Source organism: Neodiprion virginianus, chromosome 6, assembly GCF_021901495.1.
Source record: "Neodiprion virginianus isolate iyNeoVirg1 chromosome 6, iyNeoVirg1.1, whole genome shotgun sequence".
Taxonomy (NCBI): domain Eukaryota; kingdom Metazoa; phylum Arthropoda; class Insecta; order Hymenoptera; family Diprionidae; genus Neodiprion; species Neodiprion virginianus.
The window spans coordinates 1389278-1417029 of NC_060882.1; the positions used below are offsets into that span (position 1 = coordinate 1389278).

Here is a 27752-nt window from a genome sequence, read left to right on the forward strand (position 1 = left end):
TTTCCCAATCAACACCGGAAGGAAGGTGGCCAAAAAAAGGAAAGCAAAAAAAAAAAAAAAAGAAACCTCGGGCGGTAATGTATGCAGGGCACAAATTGCAAGATATCTGGGGTACGTTGGTGTGTACTTACGTATACGTGTCGTTTTTACGCCGCCACTTCCTCCCCGCGCCGTATAATATGTACACACATAACGTGTATATGCCTACATATATGTAACTTAATTCTGTCATACATTCTGCGTAATACTGAACAGTTATCGTATTGTGTATAATATGTGTACAATATAATTCAATATTGAAACGGATAATCTGAATCCGGGGTTTTTCACCTTGTTGTTATCATTTCTTACTTCTTTTATTCTGTTTCATTCACATACATGTTATTATATTATGAAATTGTCGTTCGTGTCTGTCTGTGATTGATTTTCCCTGTGACACGGGTGAAATTCATCGCGAAATTACGGAAAAACTTATTTGGCATCGGTAGCATGAAAACGAACGAATTTGGTATATCTGTAGCAGGGAAAATCGAGGGGGCGAGAGATAAAAATGAAGAAAACCCCCGTTATAAACGAATGGTTTGAGCCTGCGTTATAATTGATTTTTCGCCGCTGCAGCGAACCTTGTACGTACGCGTATTATTAATAACAAGTAATCCATCAATTTGAAGTTGGCTCTCGACATTGTGGAAAACAGAAATAAAACACACAAAACCAAAAAAAAAAAAAAAATGTAAAAAAGAGATTGAACAAAAAAACATATTTTCGCAAAGAAGTATAAGGAGGCTGTTGTTGCCGTATGAAAAATGATTGAGTGCCTAACCGAGCTGAATAATAAAAACAGTGAGAGTTAAAATAACGCGTTCAAACACCATCAGATAAAATGTCGCATTTCACGACGAAAGGCATAAATTATTATTGTATTATTATAATTTTTATTATTTTATCACCTTTCGTATATCGTGTGTACAATATTCAACGATCACTGAATTCAACCGCAGAATTCGTAATACGTCTATTTGTTGAGGAGAAACATTATTCCTTTGATTTCAAAGCTGTCGCTCAAGTTCATACATGCGTTTCTTTTGTGTTTGATTTAATTTATTTTTTTTAAGAAAGAAAGAAAAATAAAATCGACCGACTACAGTCGAGACTTTTGCGCGAAGTTTTCTGCAGCTCCAAAGTTATATATCAAAGACCTTTGCTGCTTCGTTGTATGTTATATATATATTATGTACCTATACCACGCTCATCAACGGAGTTCTCTTGCAATTTATGATAATTAACTCGTGCAAGATGATACTCGCAATTATTTTCCTTTCTAGGATCTTGTTACTTTTCCGAAGAAATATCACGGAGCAATTAAGATTTTTTTAGCGGTGCATTAATTATCGTCACAATTATAATCAACGCGAATGGGTCAACGAAATTGCTAGTCGTGAATAATCGCAGCCTGCAATTGATGATTTCTTACATCTTAAACGTCAATTTTACTGAATTTTTACAATTACAATCGTGCGTAAATGGGAAAAAGTTTTTCTTCAATTCAAAACAATTTTCAATTTTCACATGCTTAATATTACGATTGTAAATCCTCCATAATCACTACTGCATTATTTCGTGGCGCAAGGATCCCCCGAATTTCAGACAATCCATCCATTTGACGTATGTTGTTATTTGTATTACTAGTATTATGTCAGTAGTATAGTACAGTATAATAATACCAGTAATACCAACAAGTGACGCAACGATCCCCCGAATTTCAGAAAATCTATCGAGTTGATGTATATTATTATTGGTATTACTGGTATTATTATAATTATTACTACTTTTATCGCCAGACATTTCAATTGCATTATAAAATAGTAGGGGAAATCGTTGAATGACATCGTTTTTTACAAATGAATATCACCCTAACAACAATGATAACGGTAATTATGATAATAATAAATTTTCGACAGTCAATTCGAAAATAAGAATAATTCAAAAAATAATAATAACGACAACGATGTTATGAAAGTATTCCCTATACGTCGCATATCTTATCTACTAATTTATGATACAATATATCGTTATACATACATACCATATGAATATACGAACAATATTCATCATGTAATTGGTTGATTCGTACAATTATTGATCATTTATGTATGATATATACGATGTTCAATTATACAATAATCGTATATAACATACATAATTGCTGTACAATTAACACGTAATACTAAATTGTTTAGGTTTCTCAACGTTTGTGCGTCGAGAGTTTCTTTTTTTTTCGATCGTTTGAAATGATAACTATACCATTCACTTTCTATGCAACTTACAAACAGTGTAGTAGGATATAGTATATGTATAGACAGTTGAATATACACTTGGCAGCACACCGTTGGACAATGACAATTGAATAGTCAACGAATGAACGGAAATTAAGAGGAATAAAAAAAAAAAAAAAAAAGAAAAGCCAACAACGATAACAAGTAAAAGAAATACGGAAAGAAAGCGCAGTTAATTGGACCAATTGTCGTTACGTCAATTGTCACAACTGTCGATTCTTTCGTTACGCGGCGTAAGCGACGTTGATTGGTACAAGGCGCTGATTGGAGAAAAGGTTAAATAAAAATAGAAGTAGAAAATAAAAATGAAGAATTACATTAACAGTACCGGAGAGAAAAGTTGTAACGTTCTTACTATACTCGTTTTCACTAGCTTCTCGCTTTGAATAACGTAAAGACGTATCATCATCCGGTATCCGGAATCCCGCACGTTTCATAAATTCCCCAGTGAACGCAGGGAAAACGGAAAACGGAAAACGGAAAACGGAAATAAAAAAAGAGAAAAGAGACAGATATCGTCGAGGTAATTCGCGAAACACCCTTGTTCCGTACACACGTCGCGGCCTAGCCGCCCCTTCAGACGGCCAAGATATCCCGAGCTTTTGTCGTCTGAGGCGTCCGACATCGCCCGGGATTCCGGGGTTCGCCTCGCCTCGGATATTTCCTGGCTCGGGTACAAGAGCCTTTGGGTGTCCCGACGACGGGAATACCGGCGTCTGTCTCTCACGCCCCCGGAGTTCTTCCCGTTTCCATTCCTCCCACCCTTTTCCTCTCCCTCTCTCGCTCTCTCTCTCTCTCTCTCGCTCGTTCGGGGCGTCGCGACGGCGGCGACGGCGGCGGCACTCCTGCCAATTGGATGCCGACGGTCTGCTCTTTACTCGCGAGGACGCGGGGAGAAGAATGACGGGGGGGGTAAAAAGGGAGAAGAAGAGAAATATTGTATTTCCCGCCAAAGTATCTTACCCTCGACGATGTGTGCGCGACGAGATAAACGATACCTGTACGTGACAGTAACCGATGAAAATCTAGCTCGGTGTGAGTTTCCTCTTCGTCCGCGTGCCTCTGATTTCCGGCGGAAATTCAACTCGAGGTGCAGCTACCCAATAAACGGGTATAACCGATTCGGCTTTGCTGTATATACTCTTTATCTGCTTCTCTTAATGTCAAAAATTTCCTTCGTTTGGCGGAAATCAAAGGCCTCGATCGAGTCTCGAGACGAGTTAAACGTAATCCGATATCCGTTACTGGGTGTGTTCGAATATTCTTGCTTTAAGGCGGTGGTGGCAGCAGGTGAAGAGAAAAAATACAAATATTTGGGGGTCTGAATTTATAAACGTCTGAGAATTTGCGGTAGCCACATAATAATATTCTGCACACTTTACGAACGACGCGTTGATGTATAGGAGAATTTCGTTGACCGGAGAAATGCAAATGTTGACGCGTCTCGCATGCATGTATAAAGTTGTGAAAGGAAGGTGGGAGGCTGGTGGGATTTCGCACACGCTTTGTAGAAGCCTCACGTTTCGCTTATGTGCGAATAACGGTCTCATCTCAGCATCGAGAAAGGGAGGGAGAGAGAAAAAGAGAGAGAGTGTGAGAGAGAGGCCACCTTAACATCGTTTCCATTCAACGTCCAGATCTACAATTAGGCGTATACGTCGAAGAACTTGATCCCATTTTCGAAATCCGGAAATCAGCAGGGTTGCTCCAAAATTAAATTTTTCCTCTTCCGGATGGAAACTTCGCCAATTGTGAAATAAAAATTTCTGAACAAGCACGTCAATGATTTGGAGTATTATTTACAAGAATTAAATTTTCCAACAACCCTGCAAAGATGTGATACAGGTATATTGTAAAACTATAAACTAAGAGTTGTTTTAATACATATGAGATAAAAAAAAAAAGAGGAAAAAGAAAAAAATATCACTGAAAAATGATTCTATACAATAACCTTGGATCTGCACCGCGAATGGGTGAAACAGTTTCTGTTCGAGTTTTGTTTTTTTGTTTCGTTTTTTTTTTCACATTCTCTGCGGGAAGCCCTTACATGCCGACGACTATGCGAAACAAGAACAGAGTGTACATCGTAGTCCAGTAAATCGCACGTATCCGTCTTAGCACATGATAGTAGTAATAGTAATAATATTGTAATAAAGTACAGCGATTAAACGACGAATAACAATCGCGCACACACTCGCACACACATCGTTTACATTACAAGTTTGCGTAAAGGCACTACCGGTTAGAAGGATTGACGGTACGAGACGATCCTGAGGGTCCTGAGGGCGCGTGGCGTTGGCCGCGATTCGTCGCGGCTCCACCCTCATACCTCGGTTCCGTCCTCGCCCTCGTCCTCGTAGAGCGGCCCGTTCGCGGATTTCTTCTTGGGCTTCGGGGGCGGCCGCGGTGGAACCTTGCGTCCGAGGGTGCCGCCGCCGGCTAGGAAGGGCACGTCCGTCTCGTCGGCAAGCTTGGAGGGCCACTCCGGGGCACCCTCGGGTGCGGCCCTGTCGTTGGGACTGGCGGCGAGGATGTTCGGCGTGCTTCGCTGTATCGCGGGATGAAAGTGCGCCGTCGGGGTGCCGGGAAGAGGCCGCCCCCGCATTCCCGAAGGCTCGGGACTCTTGTTTAGGGAGAGGACGGAGCTGCCGTCGGCGGTCGTGCGTATGCCCAGGTTGTCGTATACGGGTTCAAGGCCGTCGGGCGATGTGGGCGGGGCGCTGCTCCAGCTGGGGGCGCGGGGCCGCCTCGGTATCGTGACGTATCCGTGCCGCGGAAGCACGGGAGGCCCCGAACTGTACGGAGCGGCGCTGCGGTTGTGCGGCAGCGTCTTGAACCCCGGCGGAAAGGAGGCGATGGTTCCGGTCGGACTGAAGCTGCCGGGCTGCGAGGGTAGCCGCGAGCTGTCGGGGGCGGTGGAGGCCTGGCTGGTCGGGGAGGCCCCGCGGCCACCCGAGAAGGCGAGGAGATCCGGAGGGTACTGCCGGTAGGTGGCGCCCCTCGGCAAGGTCGATCCCTGATCGAGTTCCGGCGTCGACCGCTCCCTGTCGTCGTCTCCGACACCTCCGGCTGCACGGCGCGCGGCGAAGAAGCGTCGTCGCAGTCCCGTAGGAGTGAAAATAAAACAGAAAGAAAGGGGATGAAAATTAATGTAAAGATCGAGGAAGGTAGCGAGGCCGGATTACTTGGCCGGGCATTGACGCGTGATAAGCGAGGCGTACTGACCGAATACTGATTCGTTGTCCAGAAGGGTTCGGTTCAGCTCCGTCGTCTCGGTTCCGTGGGAGGTCACGGACGGCGCGGCTTCGTACCTCCGGGGCGGTTTCACCACGGGGTTGATCGCGGTTATCAGGGACTTCTCCTGATCCCCGAGGCCGTGGTGTTCGATGGCGTTCGCCTCGGTGCTCTTCTCGTTAGGCCGGGAACGCTTCCGACAACAGTAGCACGCGCAGAGCACGAGGGTCAGGATGACCAGAACCAGGAGGGCGGTCAGCCCGAGGCCCAGGGCGAGGGCCAGGCTGACCCCGGACTCCGTGTTGCCGACGACGTCGCCCAGGACGGTCAGCGTCACGTTTTTCTTCTCCGAGCCGCCCGGGCTGACGGCGCGACACTCGTACTCTCCCTTGTCGGCGGACGTCGCTTTCGGGATCGTCAGGTTTAGCCAGCTTCCGGCCTTCGACAGGACGTAGCTCTTCGTCTCGAGAGGGTAGCGTCGACTCGAATTGCTCAGCTCTCGCTGGCGTAGCCACCACGTAACATCCGGCAGCGGGGTGCCAAAGACCTTGCAGACCAGGGTGACGTCGCCGGGTCCGATTTCGACGAGGGGGGCAGGACCGACGTAGACGATCTTGGGCCGGCAGGCGAACTCCTCGCTCTTTATCCCGCGCCAAATCCTCCCGGCGAGATTCGGAGGTTGGGCGCAGGTCGTTTGATCTGTATAGAAAGTGGTGTTCATCAGCCAGTCGCGGAACTCCTTGAGATGACAGTCGCACTTCCACGGATTTTCGTGCACCTCGAGGCTCCCGAGTTTCGGAAGGTTTTCGAATATCTGTTTCCTCAGGTGGGTCAGGTTGTTACGGTTGAGGGCGATCGCATGGAGCCCGGGTAGGTTGACGAACGGGTGTTGTCCGATGCGCTCGAGCCGGTTGTTCGACATGTCGATCCTCTGGAGGAAGGTATTGTTTACGAAGACACCGCTCTCGAGTTGCTGGATCAAGTTCGTGTTGAGATACAGGATCCTGAGCTTGTCGGTATCCCCGAAGGTCCCGGGGCGCAGGACCTTGATTTTGTTGTGAGACAGGTCGATCTCGATAACGATTTTCAGACCGTTGAACGCGCCGGCGTGAATCGTTTCTATCCCGCAATCGCGGAGCGTCAGTTTCTGAAGATTGTCGAGTTTCACCTCGAGGAAGGCGTCGCGGCGCAGATTAACCAGCGCGTTCCCCGTCAAGTCGAGGCTCTGGATCACCGAGGACAGCCAGTTCGGGACGGTGGTAAGATTCTGCTGGATGCACTCGGCCGACTTCCTTCCCGAGATCCACTTGCACTTGCAGGGTGCCTCGCAGTCCCAGTCTTCCTGCCCGCCGCAGATTCTCGCGGTCGCCAGCAGGAAGCCGACGAGAAAAACTAGCGTCGAATCCATGGTTGCTTGTCGCCCGGCTGTAATCAGAAAAGAGAACGAAACGTCAGGTAAGATTTCGGCTACAGCGGTGCCGTGTTTCTCCATTCGCATCCCGAGGGCGATGACGGAATATCCACACCCCCTCCAGGCCTGTCACTGACGCTAGCACAATGCGCGAAGCCCGCCACCCCAGAGCAAGAAAGAGGAACACAGATCCTCACGATTGCTGTTGCTGAAGGCTCAAGGAAATTTTCAAACCTGAGAGGCTTAAGCTTCGGATATTAACCGAAATGGCTTCGAAAAACGGGAAGGCGTTCCTCCCAGGTCTGGGTGCGAAATATGACGGAGGAACGAAGGGAGGGATCGAGTCGAGAGAGAGAGAGAGCGAAAGAGAGAGAGACTTGTACGCCACAGTAAATAACAAACGATATTATACCGCCGCAAAGCGCTCTTCTTCTTTTCGTTTTTACCCTTCACCCTTCACCCTCTCTCACGACGTTTCCACGAAGATAGTTATTATCCAATTACGTCGAACGTGCTCTACTAGACGGTCTTCAAACTGCAACGTGCCATAGGTCATCCAAGTCTCATTATAACCGAGTTCCGTCAAAGGATAGGAGAAAAATTTCAACTTATCGTTAGACATATTGAGAATACCATTGTAGTTGTTAACTTTGCTGTTTTTGCGGATTAGATACGCAATTACCTGTAACACAGTTGCGTTCGTTACCAATTGCACTGTGAAGCTTGCCGAGTCAAAATTCTAATTAAGTTTCCAGCTAATTATATACGCGGACAGAATAGCGGGTGTGTCTTGTTCCGGATTGCAATGGACACTCGACCTTCTCCGATTACTAATTAATCAAAGACAGGCGCGTTTGCAACGTTAGCGTCAAAGGAAGAATGGGGTGAAACAAGAACTCGCACAAAGCAGGCGACGGGGAACAATAAATGAAATGTAGGATAATGGAGACAGAATACAGGCCGAGCCTCTTCCAAGGGAAGGCGAGCCTCAAATGCTCGGCTGTGAGGCGGGACGAAATCACCGAAAGTCAAACTACCGTCTGTTAGAAATGTAGAAAGACCATAAACACGGAAAGATGACCTGTAGAAATATAAAAAAATTTATAAATAAATTTATACCGACATTCTTTTTTTCAGAACGGCCAAAATGTCAGCCTCGTTCCTTCGTCGAAAATTTACGAATCCGAATTTATGAATAACGACTGGCCAAACTTACTCGAAAGATTGAAATCCCGAAAAACCCGCTAAAGACAGAATGGCCAAAATGGCGAAAGGTCGGATGCCGTCAGAAACCCGTGTATACTTTGCAACGCCACGCATATCCGATGGCCGGTGTTTAGTGCCATCTGGGATAAGTCTGCGTAACTATGATAACCGTATTGCGGTCTTTTGGCTTTCTGGCCTTTCTGCATTTTATGGATCGTAATTTTGCTCCTTCTGAACTTTGATCGTTGACAACTAATTTTTTGGGTATCGCGGCTATTCGAAATATTACCCGCTCTCAATTATTAATTTCGAAACTTTCAATTTTCAATATCTCGACATTCTGTGCTTCGGTCATTCGGAATATGCCGACTGTTCTGAAAATACTTTTTCGGATAAGAGAGCGTTCGGTTAAATGAACCATCGGGAAAACAGTTATTCTACTCGGTGATTTATCGAAAATCCCAACTTCGGTACGCTGATCATTCGTTGTTTTAAAATTCGTATCTCGAAAATATCGGGTTTTCGACAAGTCCACTTTTGAATCTTTCAGGATTTTCACGCCCATCCTGAGTATGTTATTACGGTTTTCGTCGTAGGCACGGATCGGCGGATCCCGTTGTTCAGAGGAAAACAACGATTCGCGACGAGTGTGAGGGAAAGGGTTCCCGTACGTAGTTTTTAGATCCTCGCGCTTTCCTCGCTGGATTTTAATTCCCGTCCACTCACTCCGCAGGTCGGGCAATTACGAGGTGATGCACGGCCGATCGAGCGGTTCTTGGATTTGTTGAACGCAACTCGGAACAGCCGTCAAGACTCGAAAGGCAGACGCAACGACCCCGGGGCACGCGACAACGTTTTAATTAAAGTTGACCGACGAAAACGGTTCCAGGGTGCAGGGGCGAGTCGCTGCTGGTGCCGGTGCGCAAAGTTTACCCAAGACAAAGAAGGAGGAAAAACCAACTCACCGGTTGCTTATGCACCCACAGTTATACACGTCCCGGTAACGTCCGGAATATTAATTACTCGCCCCGGGCCCATTAATTAGTCAAATTACGGCTTGACTTTGATACCTTAAATTTGACCCGCGACAAAATTTTGTAAGCGGTGATGAACGACGGTAATATGAAATAAGTATAGGAACTCGGTGTTTGGACAAGAAAAGTGCTGTTGGGCTAACTCTGTAATTCATGTAATATTATATACCTAGGTATATGTATATTGTACATTAATGTGAATACACGGAACTCGGCAGTTGGTTAATTGTATTTAATTCTGTCAACAATTGGCACGAACGGTATAATCAACGGCTTGTGTGCCATGCAGGCTGTAGGCAGTGGCTCTCGAGAAGTGAAGCATTACTGTATTCATCATCGCGGGTTACATAGACCGGGTGAATGAGTGTAGAGCGAATGAGTTACGAGGGTAGAAAATTTACCAAGTGGGTATTGTGCGAATTGTTGAAATAATTTTATAAACCTGCGGGGAGGGATTTGGCAACACTGGTGGGTGCTATTTTTTTTACATCCCCGGATCGCGTCACCGGTGTCAGTGTGTGTTTGCGTCGCGCGTAATTAATGGTCTCCTATGTAAAGCTGGGACTAATTACACCTGAGTGAGTAAAAATTCAATATGTAAATGAAAACATTTCTGCACATGGCATCGTATCGCCTCCTTCTCTCCGCCCAACCGGTTTTCCCTATGACCGCGTCGTTCGTTAGCACGCGTGCATGGAATGGAAACAAGGAACATGATACAGCGAAGGGGAGGTCGGCTCGACAACCCGGGGACGCCCGGATAAAATTTGACGGGTCAACGGCGACGAAGAGCGTTAACACTCGGCGATAAAAATGATCGAGTTATGGTGCAGGTGGGGTGAACAACGGGACGGGAGTGAGGGTCAATCAACGCAGTTTAATGGCGAAAAAAACGCGCGTGACGGCAGAGAGAAAAAAAAAAGAAAATCACTTATCCCGAATTTTTGCACGTCAAAGGTGATGAGCGTTTCGATGAAAAGAACGGCTCGCCCCGGTCACGGTTCCATTACGCAACAACGCGCGAGACGCCATTTTTTTTTCCCCCGATGAAAGTGAACGCGATTTTCGGCGAGAGGAGATCCGAGGAGAATGTGAAAAATCGTAATATGTCGAGCGGGGTTATCCTGCACAGATGTATACTGTATGAAATAGCCGAAAAGCTGAAGATGAGTTTATTTTATTTTCATACATTTTGAACGAGGGTAAAAATACTAGGGAGCTACGGTGGGATCAAATAAAGAATAATAAAAAATAAGATAAAAGCGTTATTACGGGTGCATGGAACGAGGTAAATCCCGGAGACTCAGCGGGAAGTGGCGGCCATCGGAAGAAGTAGAGGAGGGAGAATGAGATCCCCGAATCCCGGGCCAGTTGCTTGCTTGGGGGTTCGGGGGGTTGGGGGGTGGTCTCTATACCACGGCGAGTGTAACGACGACATTAAATCCGAAGCACTTTCTCTCGGAAATAAGGGGTTTCACGGGAGACGGGGGTGGGGGTGGAGGAGCAAAGCGTGCCTTGCTCTGTTACGCACAGCGTTTCGCAATCTCAAAATATGGGAAGCGACATTGCCGCTTTAAGGTGCAGGTGTGTGTATGCGCGTGAACTTACAACGTCCCCCGCCCCCTCCGTCCTCTGGGAATTTTGACCCAAGGTGCCGCCGAAGTTAAATTAATAACATCTCGCCCCAACCGCGCCGTCGTTCTCCTTTTATTATTGCATTAAACTCCGCGGTTTATAAACCACCGTGCCGGGAAATAAATTAATAATTGAGGGTACACCACGGCCTCGGCATCGCGTCGGCGAAACATCGCCTCGTATTTGTCATAGACGTATCTACGCAACAAGTGTCCTTCTCACTAGTCCCGTCGATGACGGTATCAAGGAGTACAACTTATTATCGGCGAGCGACAAAGGGTGGGTGGTGGGGGTGCGGAAAATAAAATCGGCAAAAAATAAAGTACAAATGACGGGAATGAAGAATTTACATCGTGTGCAGGTACTGCACTCAGATCCTAATCGTAATAAACAGCTACACAAGGGTGAGGGTGAAGGTCTATAACCACCCTGCAGGCGGGCGTTGTTTCAGAGTTCCGCTTCACGCAAGAGCTTGCTAGATTAATAACGACCTGCACGCGGGACAGGATGTGGCAGAGGTAGCTAGCTACTCGTGGCACAAGATTGCGTTCGTTCATGTGAGCCGTGCACGATGCCGGGTACCTTACTTTGTATTCACTGCAATAATGGAAAAACGATGTAGGAATTAGCCAAATATTTTCATTCAATTGACCTACGTTTGGATAACTGGGGAACGACGAGGTATTTGAAATTAAAATACATGACGCAGTGTTGCTGAAAGATGCATTGTCGCGATGAAATGACACTAAATCGGTCAACGGTTCGTCATTTTCCACATGAAAATTCAACGCTCGTTATGGAGTGAACAAAGTGAACGACCGAGGCTGCGAGTCTAGACCCCAATACGCCTCTATACTTCCTCCCGGAGTCAATATACACAAAGTATCTGGGTCGTTCCCTTACGTAAAGGGCATCGAAGGTAACCGGAATCATCTGTTACGAGGCAAATTGACATCGGAGCTTATAAGGGGGGTGGAAAAATGGCCGGAGCTGCTTTTGATTGAGGCTGCCGGTTCCTTGAATTTCCTTCACCCGCAGCAGCACGAAGAATCGTGTAACACGTAACGTCATCCGCAAACGAATTGCACGACTTATAAAACGTTCTTTGACTTCCGGACAAACGCAGCGCGACATGATATCGACAAGAACGAACGAACTGACGCGTGACACGCTACCATATTTTTGTTACGTTACGCATATCTGGAGGGGTGTGTGCGGTTCGAACCCCCAGATTTTTACCGGGACACCCCGCGACTCGTACAGATTTTACGACGCTTCATCGACTCTCCCATACTTCGGGCTAAATTTTCCCCAGATATACAGCGTGAAACGGGGTCGAGTTGAAAACGGATTGGCTCCCGGACGAGACAGATTGACGTTTTAAATTGCCCCCCCCCCCCCTTTGTTTCAGGGTAATTGATTGCGTCCAGGGAAAATATTTCACGTCCGTTCGTCAACTCAATTCCACGGCATTTAATTTCGCGAAAAAATGATAATCCAGAGGAAACACCGCGATCTCGCTCGATCGAATCGCGTTGTCATCGTCACTTTGTAACACAGTGCTTCCCAGGGTCTGTTACGCTCTGTTTGAATTACACCACCGCATACACGCCCGTTCTCAAACACTCGCTACGCATACAATTGTGCCGCGGAATTGATGCGACTTGAGGGTTTCCGCCCGCGTGTATTATCCATAAATATACATGTACATTTCGCTCCTGGAAGAGCAAATACTCCGTAGGGCGCGTGACCTTTGTCACAAACGATCGGAGGCAGGTATGGTTGTTGATTCAAGGAAGGTAGGTGCATCAAAGCAGCCGCGATGTGGATCGTGTTTTAATAATTACAATCGGAGTAGGTACCTACTCTGCGTTCCTCCTGTTTCCGTTGCAAAAGTGGCACACTAATTTTAATCGGTATTTACACGAGGGCTCGACTCTTCTGCCCGCGTTTGACGACGAAATGGATACTGTTAAATTAGAATTAAGCGTTTCCTTTGGCTGGATAAACGTGCAGCGCTTCGTTTCTACCCAAGAACTTTAATCACAGTCATCAATATACGGGTTCGGCGAAACGATCGTTCACGCAAAATTTTACCCCGTGACGAACATAATGCCAGTGAGGTATTGGCCGTATTTTTCTTGCGTTACCTTCATCCGATCAGTTTTCTCTTTCTCTCTTTGACCGGTGAAAATGTATTACACGATTACCCGAACGTGAATAAAGATAAAAGGAAGATGTACCGTCATCTGTTAACGTAGAGAATAAAAAATTTTCGTCTTTCTTGAAAAAAGATGTGAATAAAATGGAAAATAAGAAGCAAGGGGTGGAAAAAGATTGACGCACGTCTGGAACCTCGGCGAAAAGCTTCTTTCTTAGGATTGATATTTATGAACGCACTTCATTTCGGACTATTAATAACAGACGCATAAAATCAATGTAGCTAAGAGGTGAATAAGAATGATGGCGATTAAAAAAAAAAAAAAAAAACAGCATAAAAACAACGTTTAATTTGACCCTTATCCATAATTCAGTTGAACATTTTCCACGCTACATTTTCCGCCTCTGTACCCCGAAGTTAATAACGCAGGGTTGACCGGAGGAAATTGGAAAAGCGTTGCCGTAAGAACGAGCAAACAAATAATTACATCAGACTTTCGTCTCATGCTAGGGGGGTTGCTTCGTAGGTAGGCAAAACACCAACATCGACACCGACGTCAACGGTGAGATGCGAATGTCGCGTGTCGTTTATCGTCACCTCACCCGCCAAGGCACAGAGCTTTTTGAGAGAGGTTCAAGCCTGAGGCCATCTTACTCTCCTCGGTATTCACGAGGGTACAAACGGACGGTTTTTCCTTGAGCTAATCCTGCTCTTAAATTTGTACGGGTTTTATTCATCCCCTTCCCGACGTTCCTCTCATACCATCTTAATCGCCCCTTTTCCACAAGAGAAAAGGTAAGAAAAGGCAGAGAAGCGCAACTCAATTGGTTCGTTACTTTGTACAATTTAAATAAAAAGGGGAGTTTACCGTTTCGTATATTACAGGTGTACGATACGCGTGGTCGTGTAACGAGAATTCGAATTCATTCTTCCTTTCTTTCTTTTTACTCTCGAAGGTTTTGCATATCCTCTCTCCCTCTCTCTCTTGCTTTTTTACCTCGCTCTTATACCACGCCAATCCCTGCCCCGAGTTTGAAGTAATTAAATATACGCGATATGTTAATTACCGGGGAATACATTACGCGCAAGAGGGGCTCGCGGTGCTTCGGCTTCAACCACGGTGTGCGGCTCTCGTGACTGCCGAAGGTGGGAGCGGCTGCCCCCCGTTCTCCAGGTGGGCGGCGGTTGCGGTGGTGGCCTACCTGCCGCATCGACCGCAGAAACTCTACAATGCCCCTCGTGCCGCATCCAGCATTAGGAGAAGCCTGAACTTAGTCGATCGCCCGAGAGCGAGTTGGCAAACTTGGCCGTGGCCGTACCATTCCTCATATTATCGACTAGCGAGTCGTTGGTCTACGGCCCCGTTATATGCACGGTGTAAATCGTCATCCCGTGTATCTCTCGACCACCGTAGGGCTCGCCCGGCGACCAACTTCGTCCATCACCAAAGATCCCGGAACTCGGAGATCTACCGACGTCGGGACTCGGGGCAGGAAACCTTATCGAGTGCGGTGAAACCGAGGAGAACCGGGAACTCCGTCCTGACCCCGGGAACTGTAGCCAACACGCATCGTTCTAGCGGATCAGTGTAAACCCGGAAATACGTCCTCGATGAATCGAGACTGGAAACTCGAAGCGGGGAACTTGGAATGTAGGGGACAAAGGGGACGCGATACTTTTATTCGTCGAACAGACACGTCAAATAAGCCTTGCTCTTTTTTCACCCCCCTTCCTCCACCCCATCCCCCTGAAAGTGAAGACAGGTTTGCGGAACAAGCGTTGAGGCGCGACTCTCGGTGGACAAGAGCTGGCTTTAGGCTCGATTATCCAGAGGTTCAGGAATCGAGGAATCAGTGTAAGGGATTCGGAAGCTACAACGCCCGGTCCCCATTAGGGGATAAGTCAGGGTGCTGGCGGGACGTTGCGGGCGAAGCGGAGGCGGGAGGTAGAGAGATTGGTGGCTAGGATGGGCATCTCAGTTTCGGGCTTCTAGTTTTGTTGTTCTTGAGAAGGTCATTCCGGAAATCCGAGGAAATAGCCCCAAGTTCCCAAGGATGTATATCCTCGGTGTAAAACGGCGTGGAGATAGATAGAGAAATGGAGAGAGCGGAAAACAACTCCGGTGTATAATTTGTCACGGCGGTGAGAGACGGAGACAGAGAAAAAGAGAGAGAGAGACGGAGTATTTAACGCTCGGTATAACCGGTATTTACCTTACTTCCTTGCACGGGGTTGAAATCGGGCGACAAAAGCGAGTGTACGTACACCTAGACCATCGTAGATACATCACCATGCGAACGCGAACACGGACGTACGATATTTATGCATATATGCGAACGAGTGCAGGGTACTCAAGTTTTTGCGATCGTTAAAGGAATGTTCAAGTTTTCCAGTTCTACGCGGCACCAAACGAAGATTGTAAACCGTTCCGGCAACGACCCGCGGAGTCGTTAGGGGTGCCACACTGATGACGGTGTAAAAAAAGCAGCCGATGGGGTAGGAACAGAGTTGAAATATACAAATTCGTAGAGGGTAGAAGAGTGTTGGAGCGCCGTGTGGAAAATGTCTGCGCGCATAAATCGGGAGTGTCGGCGTATCGCGGCCGTTTGATCAGGGGTAATTTTGTCGGATCATATGATTTATATCTTTCTATAACTTGGTGCCGCGAAGAGCGACCTGACGAAACGCCGTTCGAATATTTTCTTTCCCCGCGAACGCGATGGTCCTATTGATTCGTTTCCCTCAAAGGAGTCTCGTGGCTTCCAAGGCAGGGGAGGAGGCGAGGTCAATAATATCAGTTCGATCGGACGACGAGCAGGCACGACAAAAAAGTTAATGGTGCCAAGTCCTGATCGAAGGCTAAACCGTACACGGTACAGAACCGACAATATCACCGATGCCCACCTACCACGGAGAAAGCGGCTCTGGTGGAGAAGAAAGTTCTTTCGAGCTCAATACTTCAATTCAAATTGACCATTCTACTGCCGACATAAAGGCAAGCCTTTTATTCGATCGAGCTCAAGCGATGGCTGCCGGCTGGCTATAGCTGGGACATCGAGATTTGATATCACTCGCCGACCGAACGACGTCGCTCGACGAACCAAAGTCCGTCAAAATCCCGGCACTCGCGACGTAACGACGAAGGTGCGATTCATTGGTGAACAAGAACGAAACCCTTGGTTTCCTCGGCGAAACCTGAACTCCTCTGGATGTTCAGGCAAAGGTTACAGACCGCAGCTACTCCTGCAATTTGGAACGATAACTCGTGAAAGGGGCAGGCACGTCATCCTGCGCTGGATAGACACGTAGCCGAACGTGTTGGTGCGGCGCACTTTGCACTTTCGCAACCCCGATATGCCAAAGTAGTCTTATTTCCGCACTTTATCGGCGGAGTGCAAACGCGGCCGGAGGCCAGGCGGCGTCACTTATTCGCCGCACACTCTTTCGGGACTCGGGGTGTGTTCGACCTGCAACGCCGTAGGCGCAAGATAAGCGACGACATCGACCCCCGCGGAAAAGGGAAAGGGTCCCAGTTTTCGTCCAGTCGGAACGACGAAACGATTCCGAGATGCACAGAGTTTATTCCAGCGAAACGCCGTGCGGGAAATGGAACGACTGTTTTCTGCATCGTGGCGTATGCAGTTGCTCGAATATCCCTCCCTATAACTCGAGGCCTGCAGACAGTCGCCGCTGCCAGGTCAGGTCGCAATCTCGCGGTTCGGCACCTGCGCATTACCATTTCATTCCGCCGAACGTCATCCCGTCGAATCCCGGTCGACTGGATTTGTGCAACGAGCTTTTTGGAAGTCGAATTCCGATTACAGCCTGCACTCCAAGTCGTTTACAGTGGACTCGAAATAACTTGCCCATTTGTTTTCCGCGTACCTACCTATAACGCAAACCCGGTTGCGAATCGAATTATATGTATACTCTATATCCATCAGTCAATTGCAAACGGAAGCGGGTTAAATTGTGAACTCAAATTATCGACTGATGGAAGTTCGGTTTAGGGTTGAGCCTCGCGAAGTTTCTGAACCCCATGAGCCTAACTCCTCCGTTGCGTTTCATTGTCAAGTATAGATGTAGGTATGGTTTCTCTTTCTCTCTCTGTCAATGATGCTGAGCTTGCCTCTTTTTCTTTATTCCTTTTCCTTTCTCCCCACTTTCACCTCCATCCCTTCATCCTCTTTTTTTTACGAACGTGTGTAGACTCGGGCCTAAGCACACTCCGTTAATGTTTTACGCGCGGCACATTTGCGGAGCTGATTACCCCCTTGCCAAATGAATTCCACGCCAGGGAATATAAACATTAGCGATCCCTACCCCGGCGAGAACGGACGCCACAGTTTTTTTTTTCCCGTCCATTTCTCTCTATTTGTTTTATTTTTCCCATTTTTCTTTTCTTTTTTATCCTCGCCAGAAAACACTGGTTTTATACGATTTTCGTTATTTTATGAATCTGACACATGTCAGATTTTACACGAACGACGACGATGCCGCCGCTCTTTCCTCCGATCGCAGTCACACTGTGTCAAATAATACAGAAACTGCGGACGATGGGCATTACAGACTCGCAATCAGCCGTATTACGGATAAGACGGGAGGATATTTTAGCAAAACTTTACCTTTAATTGATACTAAAGGAGCGACGGATACATGGCAGTTGGGTGGGTAGGGTAGGGTAGGGTAGGGTAGGGTAGGGTAATAGTAGCCCGGATATAATACAGAAATTATTGGAAAAGTTAAAAGTATAAGTTAGTTGGCAAGTTATGAATGGTTAAATATGATAATGGCCAAGTATACAATGGCCGTACCAACCAACCCGCCTACCCCCAACTCCTTTTTCTTCTTCCTCTTCTTCTTCTTCTTCTTCTTCTTCTTCTTCTTTTTCTTCTTATTCATTTTTTCCTCTCGGGGTATTGGAATTGAAAAATCTTTAACGTTATCGAAGAAAGTAACTAAGTGCATCTATATAGAAAATTGGTAAACGATCAAACAGCCCGGTCAGGTAATATTGGATGCTCATTTTCCTGCAGGGTCTAGACCAAAGAACCGCCCACTCACAAGCCGAACTCAACCCCTTGCGAGTTAGCTCGAGACTATAGAATTCATTAAACCTTTCGCATGTCTTACGAAATAACGTATACAACATACATTATAACCCCCGCACGTGCGAATAGGTAAAGGTATGGATATAATAATGTATCTACTTATCGAAAGAGCCCCCTCCCCCCCCGATGTGTGTGTCTAAATTAAATTCGTCCGCTCGTTCCGACTGATGCAGGTATGTTATACGGGGCGTAAAATACACACGCGTATCACTCCCTCGAACTTTTATTTACCCGCGGGAAATTACCATTTTAAGTATCCGCCACCCCGTGCCGCGGTGGGGCTGTGAATCGGTGACCCTGCAAGCACTAGCTTCCCCTCGCTCTGAAATGGCCGATAATTGCAGTTATGAACGACAAATGATCCGATACGATTAGTGGAATCCATCAAACGAATATACGTCAGTTTGGAGCATTGATTTTGGTAATTACGGACGGTCATTTTTCTTATTTTTAATTTTTATTCTTTTTCATTGTTGTTTCATGGAGCCATTTTTTTCGGTAATGGACACACGTATATCGACGTGACGCACGTGTTTAGCAAGTTCCAATATTCTCGCCACGTAGTTGAACAGAGTCAGAGATACTTCCGATTACTTTTTCAACTATTCTCCCGAAACTATTTAAGAATTCCAGAAGCGGCGAGTCCGCCGTAGAAGGACTAAGAGGGTGAGGGGGAGGAGGAAGGAGAGGAGAAGGGGTCGGTGCACAAAGGCGTAGTGTAATCTTTGCATCTTCTCTGAACGTTATTTAGCCGGAGGGAATTGCAATTGCTAACAAAGGCCGAGCAGTTTTACCCCGTTGCTGTAGTAATAACAGCACAAACACACAAACGCGCACATGCCCGGAGAAAAAACGTGGATTTATCTTCGCATAGAAAAAAGGATTCCACGGCTGGTACTCCGCAGGCAAAAACCGGTAGAAAAATACATTCTCTTATCGCATCCTCGCGGCAGTGAACGGGGCGCCTCTTCTGAACCCGGTCATTGATCGAAGGTCATTTAATCATGAAAGGAATGATCCATCCCTCGGTGACTGTACGTCTTGTTGTTCGTGCACTGAGCGCGGTCGCAAACGACTTTCGAGATTAGTCGTCCACTGCTCACGGAGCACTGATCGTCAGAGAGCAAACAGCGGGCCGCGAGGATTTAGCGTCCGTTCGAGGTTGACGGTGGCTCTTTGGCGCCGAAGCTCGACTGGACGGAGAAAGGATTCGAGCTTATAATATCCAGCTCGGCCATTAGAGCTGCCCGCAACCAGCGCCGCGTCGGCGGTTCATTGTTATCATTCATCATCATTATCGGCGTTCTTATAAATAGACACCGGCTCGCGGCTAACAATCTCCCTCCTCCTCGTCCTTCTTCTCGCGGCACATCGTTGCACCACCTCCAGACTTCACTTATCTTCGGCTAGGGTCAGACCGTGAATTAAACGCATGACCGCACGATTTCACCGCCAGTCATGAGTCGACCAGCGAAATATCATACCCGTCCAGGAATCATCAATCATGCCCAGTTTATACAATCGGTCGGGTGAAATAGTTGGACGTCCTCTCCTTGTCACGCGTCGTTAGCTCGTCGGGAAAATTCAACTCGCCCCTAACACCCGTTTCCCAATTCGGAAAGGTAAGCAATTTGCTCACAACGGAAAGCCAACCTTCGTTCCGACTTGTCGAGTACCGATCGTACGTTTCGTGCCGTGGACACGAACTGGAACGGCAATTATACCATTCAACGCCAATTCTATCCACAATTGTCGAGATGTCAACGGCAGTCATTCGTGGAAAAATCAGTAGGTTAACCGGACGTTTTCAGCAATATAGTATCGATGGCACTGGTAAGAGCTTATATAGGTAACTGTACGAAAGAACATTTGCCAAGGAAACATTTCACCATATTTTGAAACAGCTGTATACGTTCAGAAATAATGCAAACGCGTGAAGTTAATTGGATTTATAATTCTTGGTTTACACTGCAGAATATTGGCGTGCAAAAACTGGATAATCCGGGCGAACACATTGGTTCTGGGATTACGCACGAACAACGCATCAACCTACCGGTAGGTACAATGTGAACAAGTCCCGACCGAAGGTATCGTTATCGTGGTTAAAAAACAACGAGGTGAGAGGTAATTTCATAATAATTGCGTGCATATATATACACATGTAAGCTATTGCGTGATTCGCGTGACCGTAGCGCATTGTCTGGATTAAAATAAATGTGATAATAAAAGGGCACCACCACGGCCACCAGTGGGTATCAGAAACAGCAGGTGTGCACAAGGGATTTCAAAGGTCTGGGAGTAGAGTAGAGATTATATAACGGGAGAACTCTACTGAAAAGCAAACAATTGAATATCGCGCGGTGCCCCGATCGACAAATTCTATTCAAACGCCGCTCCCTTCTTCTCCCCCGTTTTCATCCCTTCAGAGGTTGTAAGTTTTCTTCGAGCCAAACTTTCGTCATAAATAAAGATGGGAGGTATCCATGGAATCTAGGGGCTACGCGGCGCTGCAGAATCTCGGAGCGTGCAAACAAATTATACAGTTTGCTCACCGCTAACGAGATTGCTCCCTCCCTCGTCCTTCTCCTCCTCCTCCTCGTCCTCCTCTTCCTCCGCCTTAACCTTCACCAAATTGCTCAACTTGATCAGCTCTCATACGAATATAGGTACATGTATTATACGCGTCCGGACCGATGATACCCCCTTTTCTCTCTCTTCATTTCAATGATGCTCAACGTGATGAAGTATTTACCCAATCTTCAATAATCTTATATACGTTATATCGAGAATTTTCGTAACAGTTTGTTCAAGTACGTTTGATTCACTGCCAGGTTAGACGATCATTTCGCACTTAAATAGATCCACGTACCTGTTTTACGTTCAACCGATACTTTGGTACACTTGAACGACCAATTTGATCGCCCTCTAAAGCGTAGTCAAACTGCACCATCGACCTGACCGTCTGACAGGATCAATTGTTAGAACATGAACTCAGCTATAAGTGATGCAAAATTGACTTATTCCACGACTGCTCGTTCTTCAAAGACTACAGGTTTGATGTTCACGATCCCAACGATACAAACGTTACGAATGATCATTTTCTCTGTCACTGCAAAGTCAGTTTTTCCCTCGTGAGACGGTCGTGAAAGTGACGTCGGTACGTTACAGAAAAAATAGATAAAAAGAAAAAAGGAAAGTATGAAAGATGCGTATCCTCGATAATTCAAGAGCGAATTGGGACTCGCCTTTCCTTCCAATCCTCGCCTCGCTACCAGGCGAACGGGAGCCTTAACGGTGTATATTACAGGCAACTGACACCTCGGGCGATAACCACGTTAACTCTGCACTGCCACACGCAGGAAGATGAGGTAGAAGGCTGAGGGTAGAGCGGGCAATGGCTGACTCGACACCGCACAGGTGCCCCTGGGGGACTCGTGTTTGGCTATTAATATGGATACCATGTCGATACACACCTGCTGGCTTCCCCGAGCGAGAGAGCCTTACTTACGATTAGACACGCGGGTTACGCTTGTACCTGTGTGTGGTTCAGGAGGATCGGGAGGAACGCGAAGGAAATTTGTGAACGTCACAATTTCATACTGAAACGAGACTCTATGTCTCGAGTTGTCTGAGATATTGGCCAAGATATTGAGGAGGGAATCCCGACACCGAGGTCATAATTGCCGGTCGATACGACTTTGAAAAGGCGAGATTCGATTGGCTGACACGAAGCCGCACCGCAACGTCGTCCAAATGTATCGATGCAAGAAGGTATAAATGGAAGCTACGCCGAGTGTTCAATAAAGCCTGTCTACCGTCTGGTGGATGTTTACAACTTTTCGAGATCCCTCAACGATGTAGTACGTAAGTAATCCGCGATGGCGCACGTCGAAAGGATTGCATATAAACTTTTCAAATAAGACCGTGTTCAATAAATCAGAAACGCCTTGAGCTGCTCAGCTTCCTCTCTCCTTTGCTCCGGTATATTCCTAGAAGTCTGATATTGTGAAGAGTATATTACGCACGCGAGGAGCCCGCCGAACTTCGGCGACTTGGTACACAAGACGTTACACACAACTTTTGCGAAACCACCCGCTTCGTCCTCCACCAATACTGTCTACAGTTATAAGCCACCGAACACGAACGCGACTTTCGTTATGTAAATATTACTCGCGCGTGAGTCTATGATACGTAGAACTTACGCTTGCACCACGAAAACTGGGGGTAAGAAAGGGGAAGCACGAAGAATTAAGGGTTACGAATTATCCCGCTACCTCCGAACCGATTCGCGAAATTTTTGAAAAATTTTTATCCGTCACACGCGGTTTCAGTTCCCACGTATTCGTACACACACCGTCACTGAGAAAATAAATTTTAACCCACCGCCCTTCGACCGAATCGCTCGAGAATTCCGCGACATAACAAAGTTGATGTATCGAAAAAAATTTATCGTGGAGGATTTGGCAGAGAAGGAAAGAACGTACAGGGGAGGCAGGGGGGGGGGGGGTTGAAAAAGGAAACAAAAAATCACGCCCACGAAAAAACGACTAAAATGGTTCACGCGAATCGCGGTGCGGTGCGGTAGCCCTGCTATAAACCGCGGCGTAACGTACCTTCTAATTTAGCCCCGTTGCCTCAACCCATTGAACAACAATTCTGCACCCACCCGGCGTTCTTCTCCTCTTTTTCCTAACCACGACGACTAAGTTATAAGTGAGCGAAATAACAATAAAAATGAAAATGAAACGCGGTGTTTCACCGAACCGTGTTGTATACACTTTATACACCGCGTTAAAGCAGGAACTAAATTTTCCTCCTTTTATTTATATAAGCGGACGCAATGGCGGAAGTTCCTACCACCCCCGTGTAAATACTTCACGGTATTCGACAAATTGTTTGTCGCCCTCCCCGGACGCTCTTCTTTCTTCTTCTTTTCGCGTTAAAAACACCGCGGAGCCGAAGAAAGAGACAATTATAACGGATAATTAGAGCTCCGTCGAGTTTCGCGGATGCCCAACACGCCACGGGACGATCGACGATCCTATCTTTGGGTCTCGACCGATCATAGACAAAGGGTCCGTATTATATTCTCATTTAGCGGCATACCCGAAGCGATGGATCACCTGTATGAAAGTGCTTTGTTACGAGGCCCCTTCGGCCGGTTAAATTTCACCGGGAGAAAGATCGGTCCGGGACGAAGATCAGTGGCGGTCGAACCTCGAGACGTATCATATGTCTTCGGAACGACCTCAAGTTAGCCCCGAAGCTCGGACTCTTCTTCTCGGTCCGACGTAGAGTCTCAAAAAAAAAAGAAAGAAAAAGAACCGTCGCCGTCCTCTTCGCCATTTCGAGATTATTTTCACACTTTTTCCAATGTTTTCTTTTCTTTCCTTTACCCCCCTTTTCTTTTTACCTTGCCAAAGTTTGAATCCGACCTCGCTTTTATTCGCCCGCGAAATTAGATGCTGGAAGCGTGCGAAACTGACCTCCTCGTTTCACCCCCGTGTTTCTTATCGCTAATTTTCTCCTTCTTTCTCCCGCCGTTTATTTCAGCGAAATGGTCGAACGCCCGGTTGCAACCGGGAATTTTCTAGCCCTGTTATTCTCGACCCTACCATCGCATCCCAAAACCGACCGACCGAGCGACCGAACCACCCACCCCCTGCACAGCCCTGGTGTGCTACCTTAGCTTTGCTTCCGTCTTGTGCCCCGGAAAACCCCCGAAAGATTTACGACGGGCTCTCAATAGCTTCGAACAGCCGTTGGAATGGTGTCAAGCCCCGGGTAAATTGTAGATATTTTTTTTCGGTCCAACACCCGTATAAGCTGCTAGATGTTAAAACGAATCGTGCGAACCCTGGGTTTTGTTTCGATGAGATGAGAGACGAGCTGAACCGACGTTGCAAAATATCTAAACTAGAAAAGGATACGCTCGGTCATAATTCCCCCTCGTCTAACCTCGAGAGGTGAAACTGCGAGCAAAGCTAAACACACCGAGGGGGCCACCGGTATCCGGATGTAAGCTTGGGCGAAAGGAAGAAAAAGTCGACGGTCACGAGTCGATTGTGCAAACAGCGGGGACGATAACAAAAGACAAACTTTGACGCTCGCGGTTTTCACCCACCGCCACTCTCCACTCACCTTTTATTTCCTGCAGACACAGCTATGGCCCACTAACTCGGTCAGGTCTGGCTCTCTCGTGGTTGATCCTGCAATAATAAACCTCGGGGTAAATAAAATAAAAGCCATAATGCGAAAGGGAAAAGAAGGAGGTGAGAAAGAAAAAAGAAGAATGGTGAAACAAACCGAAAGAAATACAGAAGCACGGGCCAAAGTTCGTAACCGAATCACAAGACCCGAAAAAGCGATGACTGACTCCGAAGTAATCAAACTCGAGTCGCCAATCAGACGATACCTCAAACACATCGCGCGTCACGTCTCCGACGAATTCGCCCGTTCCGAAGAATCGTCCGGATCACAGTCGATTTCCGGACAGGAGTTTGAAACGTGATGATACCCGCGTTGTTGTATTGTTGTAATTAATAAACACCGGCACTTGACACTCGCAGAGTGCTCCGAACGTCAAACAGCAAATACGAGAGAAACACAACAGTCTGGAAATATTTAGAGAGACCAAATCGAGGTACCTTGTATCGGGGAATAACAGTAAAAGCGGCAATGGCTGAAAGGATTGCGTTGGGTTCCGCAGACCAGAGTAAAAGTGGATCGAACACTCGTTTGATTAGAGCGCTCATTCCGAGTTCGAAGGAATTGAAACGGTCTGCTCGACGCCATCGTCGTTCGGGTCGGTTTGATATCGGATTGTTCGAACGACGTAATCAGGCCGCCTAACTGGAGCTGGTGGACGACTCGAAGAAACGCAGTAACAGGGCCCAGGGCACGCGTTTAAAGGTCTTCCGCCCCTAATTTGTTCGGGAATAAACGATGGCAGTCCATTCGCGACGGGAGGACCGTCAAAGAGTCGGACAAAGAAACCTCCTCGGGGAATGAAGAGCTCGGGCCGCGGACACCGAGTGCTAGATTTCCGTTTCAAGATATGCAAAAACAAGGTAATGGTATTCCGGGATAACGAAGGGCGCATCAATCACGCCGTGAAATCCAAGGTTAATTGCCACGGCCGGGAAGTCGTATCTGGGAATATACGTGGAAATTCGCGTTAGTTGCTCGAGGCATCTGCAGTACCCTCCCCTATAAATTCAGGCCCGTGTTAAGGGGCGAAAATTTTTGCTCAAGATAGGCCTGCACCCGGGTATTTTGCGCATACCAACGGTGCCTGGGGGGTCTAGGTCCCTCGGTTCATCAGCCGGCGCATCCATCTACCGGGGCTGAGACAAATTAAATGTCCGGAATAGAAGCGAGGGTTGATGTCGGGGCAAGCTCAGCGGGCGGTTTGACTCCGGCCGGGGTTAAAAAGGGTAGTTCGCGGATTATGCATGTAGGAATGGGAGAAACGACGTGGGATGCGAGGCGCGCGGCTACGAGGCTGGGAAAATTCTGGCCAAGGCTTACAAGACACTTTCAGAGAAACCCCTTAATGTTTCTTCTTTGACGCCTTTCTTTGGGCCGCCTGCTGAAACCCTGCGGAGTAGTAACCCACGCGAAAATTACACCCTCGCAATCGTTTCTCTCTACGAATTACACGACACACGGATCTCGCCGTGCGAGATGCGAAGACCTTGGTTGATCAGGATAAACGAGCAACGTCGATTCATTCAAGCCAACATCGGAGGGGAACCAGTGCGGGATGATCTTCGAGGTGTTATTTGTCGATTGGAGGGTCAAAGCGATCCGGCGATAATGTTCGATCTCTGAATTCACACAGAAGCTCGAACTTGCGACCGCTCGACGTGGACAATTCGAAAATTTGTCGGGCTTCCGCGGGGTCTGAGCGCGAAACGAGTGACCGTGACGAGATTCGAGATTGAACTTGTTACGCTGTTTCAATACGCCTTGACACGAGTTACGTAAGACCGAGATCCGTAACGCTGTCACCAAAGTTTGGCTACGGTCGGGTGGATATTCCCGAGTTTCCCCGTAGGGTTTCCGCCCTCGTCCTGCGTGTCAGGGATCGTCCTACCGTCCTCGCGTTTCTCGAACAGATGCTCACTCCTCGGAACCACTTGATCCGCTTCACGGAAAAGACAGATAGCACCAAGCAGACAAGTGAACATTTATAATGCACGCTGCTCTTGGCTGCAAATTTATTTAGATGTAAGCCTTCTTATATGCCATCCTCGGGACGAAGATCCGCGGTAAGCCAGCCGAGCGGCTTACCTCTGATTTATCCGAAATTCATGGATTTCGAGTTAAAAGTTCACTCCGGGGTTCCAAGCCTCTCGTTCCTCTCTCGTTGCAGCCGGTAACGGGCGCTGAATTTTCCCAACAACGACGCGCTGGCTAACCAAGGTGAGTTCGTTCCCTCGCACTTCGCAACTACTGTACTCTAAGCGTGTGGCGTACGCGGGGATAAACGCTCTCTAGCGGAAATGGCCGATCGCAGCTAAAAGCAGATTTGGATCGCTACACGCTCTTCGAACTTCAAACTTGAAGCTCAACGCTTTCAGCTTACCATCGACATTTTGGACTTTCATTTATTTCGTAAGGTTGATACGAAGCAAACGAAAAAAAAAAAAAAAAAAAAAAAAAGATAAAGAAAAACCTCGAACGTGAATTTTGCCAGTCCTCTATATTCCAGTTGGGGAAGTAAGGCTTGCGTAACTTATTTACCGATCGTTTCAAAACGGAAGAATGAGTAGCGAGCTCCGCAGTGAGATTGTCTGACGAAAAGCAAAAAAAAATCGAATACACCGAGTTGCCGGTGAGTCTGTATCGCTCCTTAATCAGACGCGGAAAATTGCTTTTGCAATCAAGGGGGCGTAAGGAGACGTTAGGCGGTAGAGGGTGAAAACCGCGTTGCGAGAGAACCTCGAGGAGGGAACGTGCCTCGATTCGTGTACCGGGTACGGTATACGGTATACGGTATATATACGTGGATGAACATTTGCGAAACGTTTGTAGAGGAGAAGCGGCGAGACGAGATCTGGTATTCCTTTTCAAAGGCGAACTTCATCCACTCCATTGCTCTCTCAGGCGGCTGATCCAATCTGGTCTAACTTAGCAGAGACGGGCGTTAGACGTAACAATTTTTAATTAATTAAGGAGACGGCGGTGCCACGTGCGGTAGGAAATTCCCGTTAATGAGTTCGCTCCTTGCAGGGATCTTGGGTCAGATCCTTCCAGGGGCCGAGTTCGGGCAGCGCGAGGCGAGAAGGCGGGGGTGAATAATTGTATTCCGAAAGAGGGTGGGAGAATAAAGGCGCCAGGATCCGTGGGGAAAAATACACACGGCGCGGTGGCGCAGAAACGCGTACGTCCCATTGTTTTGAGAAACCCGGACACGATTATTCCAAGATGGCTGAAATCCAGAGCCCTCCTCGCCTCCGGCAGATGATAACCGCAGGCACTCGATCCCTCGGCGAGAAAGCACGCGTCGCCCCAACGGCGCGCTCCGCGAAGCGACATGAATAAATCTGTCGCGATTCAATCACATTTTGAAAACGGTGCACCCGTGACCGGAATCGGAAAGCCAGGCGGCACCTCGGT

The 27752-nt window shown here is 47.4% G+C and overlaps 1 protein-coding gene across 5 annotated transcripts in view; it reads right to left on the minus strand.

The window, feature by feature from the left end:
* Window positions 1-4265: 4265 nt before the first annotated feature.
* LOC124307186 (leucine-rich repeat-containing protein 24-like) overlaps window positions 4266-27752 on the minus strand; it is a 173900-nt gene continuing 150413 nt past the window's right edge. For all 5 annotated transcript variants that reach the window (XM_046768628.1, XM_046768626.1, XM_046768629.1 and 2 more), the window contains 3 exons: window positions 24270-24337; window positions 5562-6995; window positions 4266-5405 (listed from right to left, as the gene is read on the minus strand). In XM_046768628.1, coding sequence (XP_046624584.1) covers window positions 4660-5405; window positions 5562-6978 — 2163 coding nt within the window. In that variant the 5' untranslated portion in view covers window positions 6979-6995; window positions 24270-24337 and the 3' untranslated portion in view covers window positions 4266-4659. The remainder of the gene's footprint in view (window positions 5406-5561; window positions 6996-24269; window positions 24338-27752) is intronic.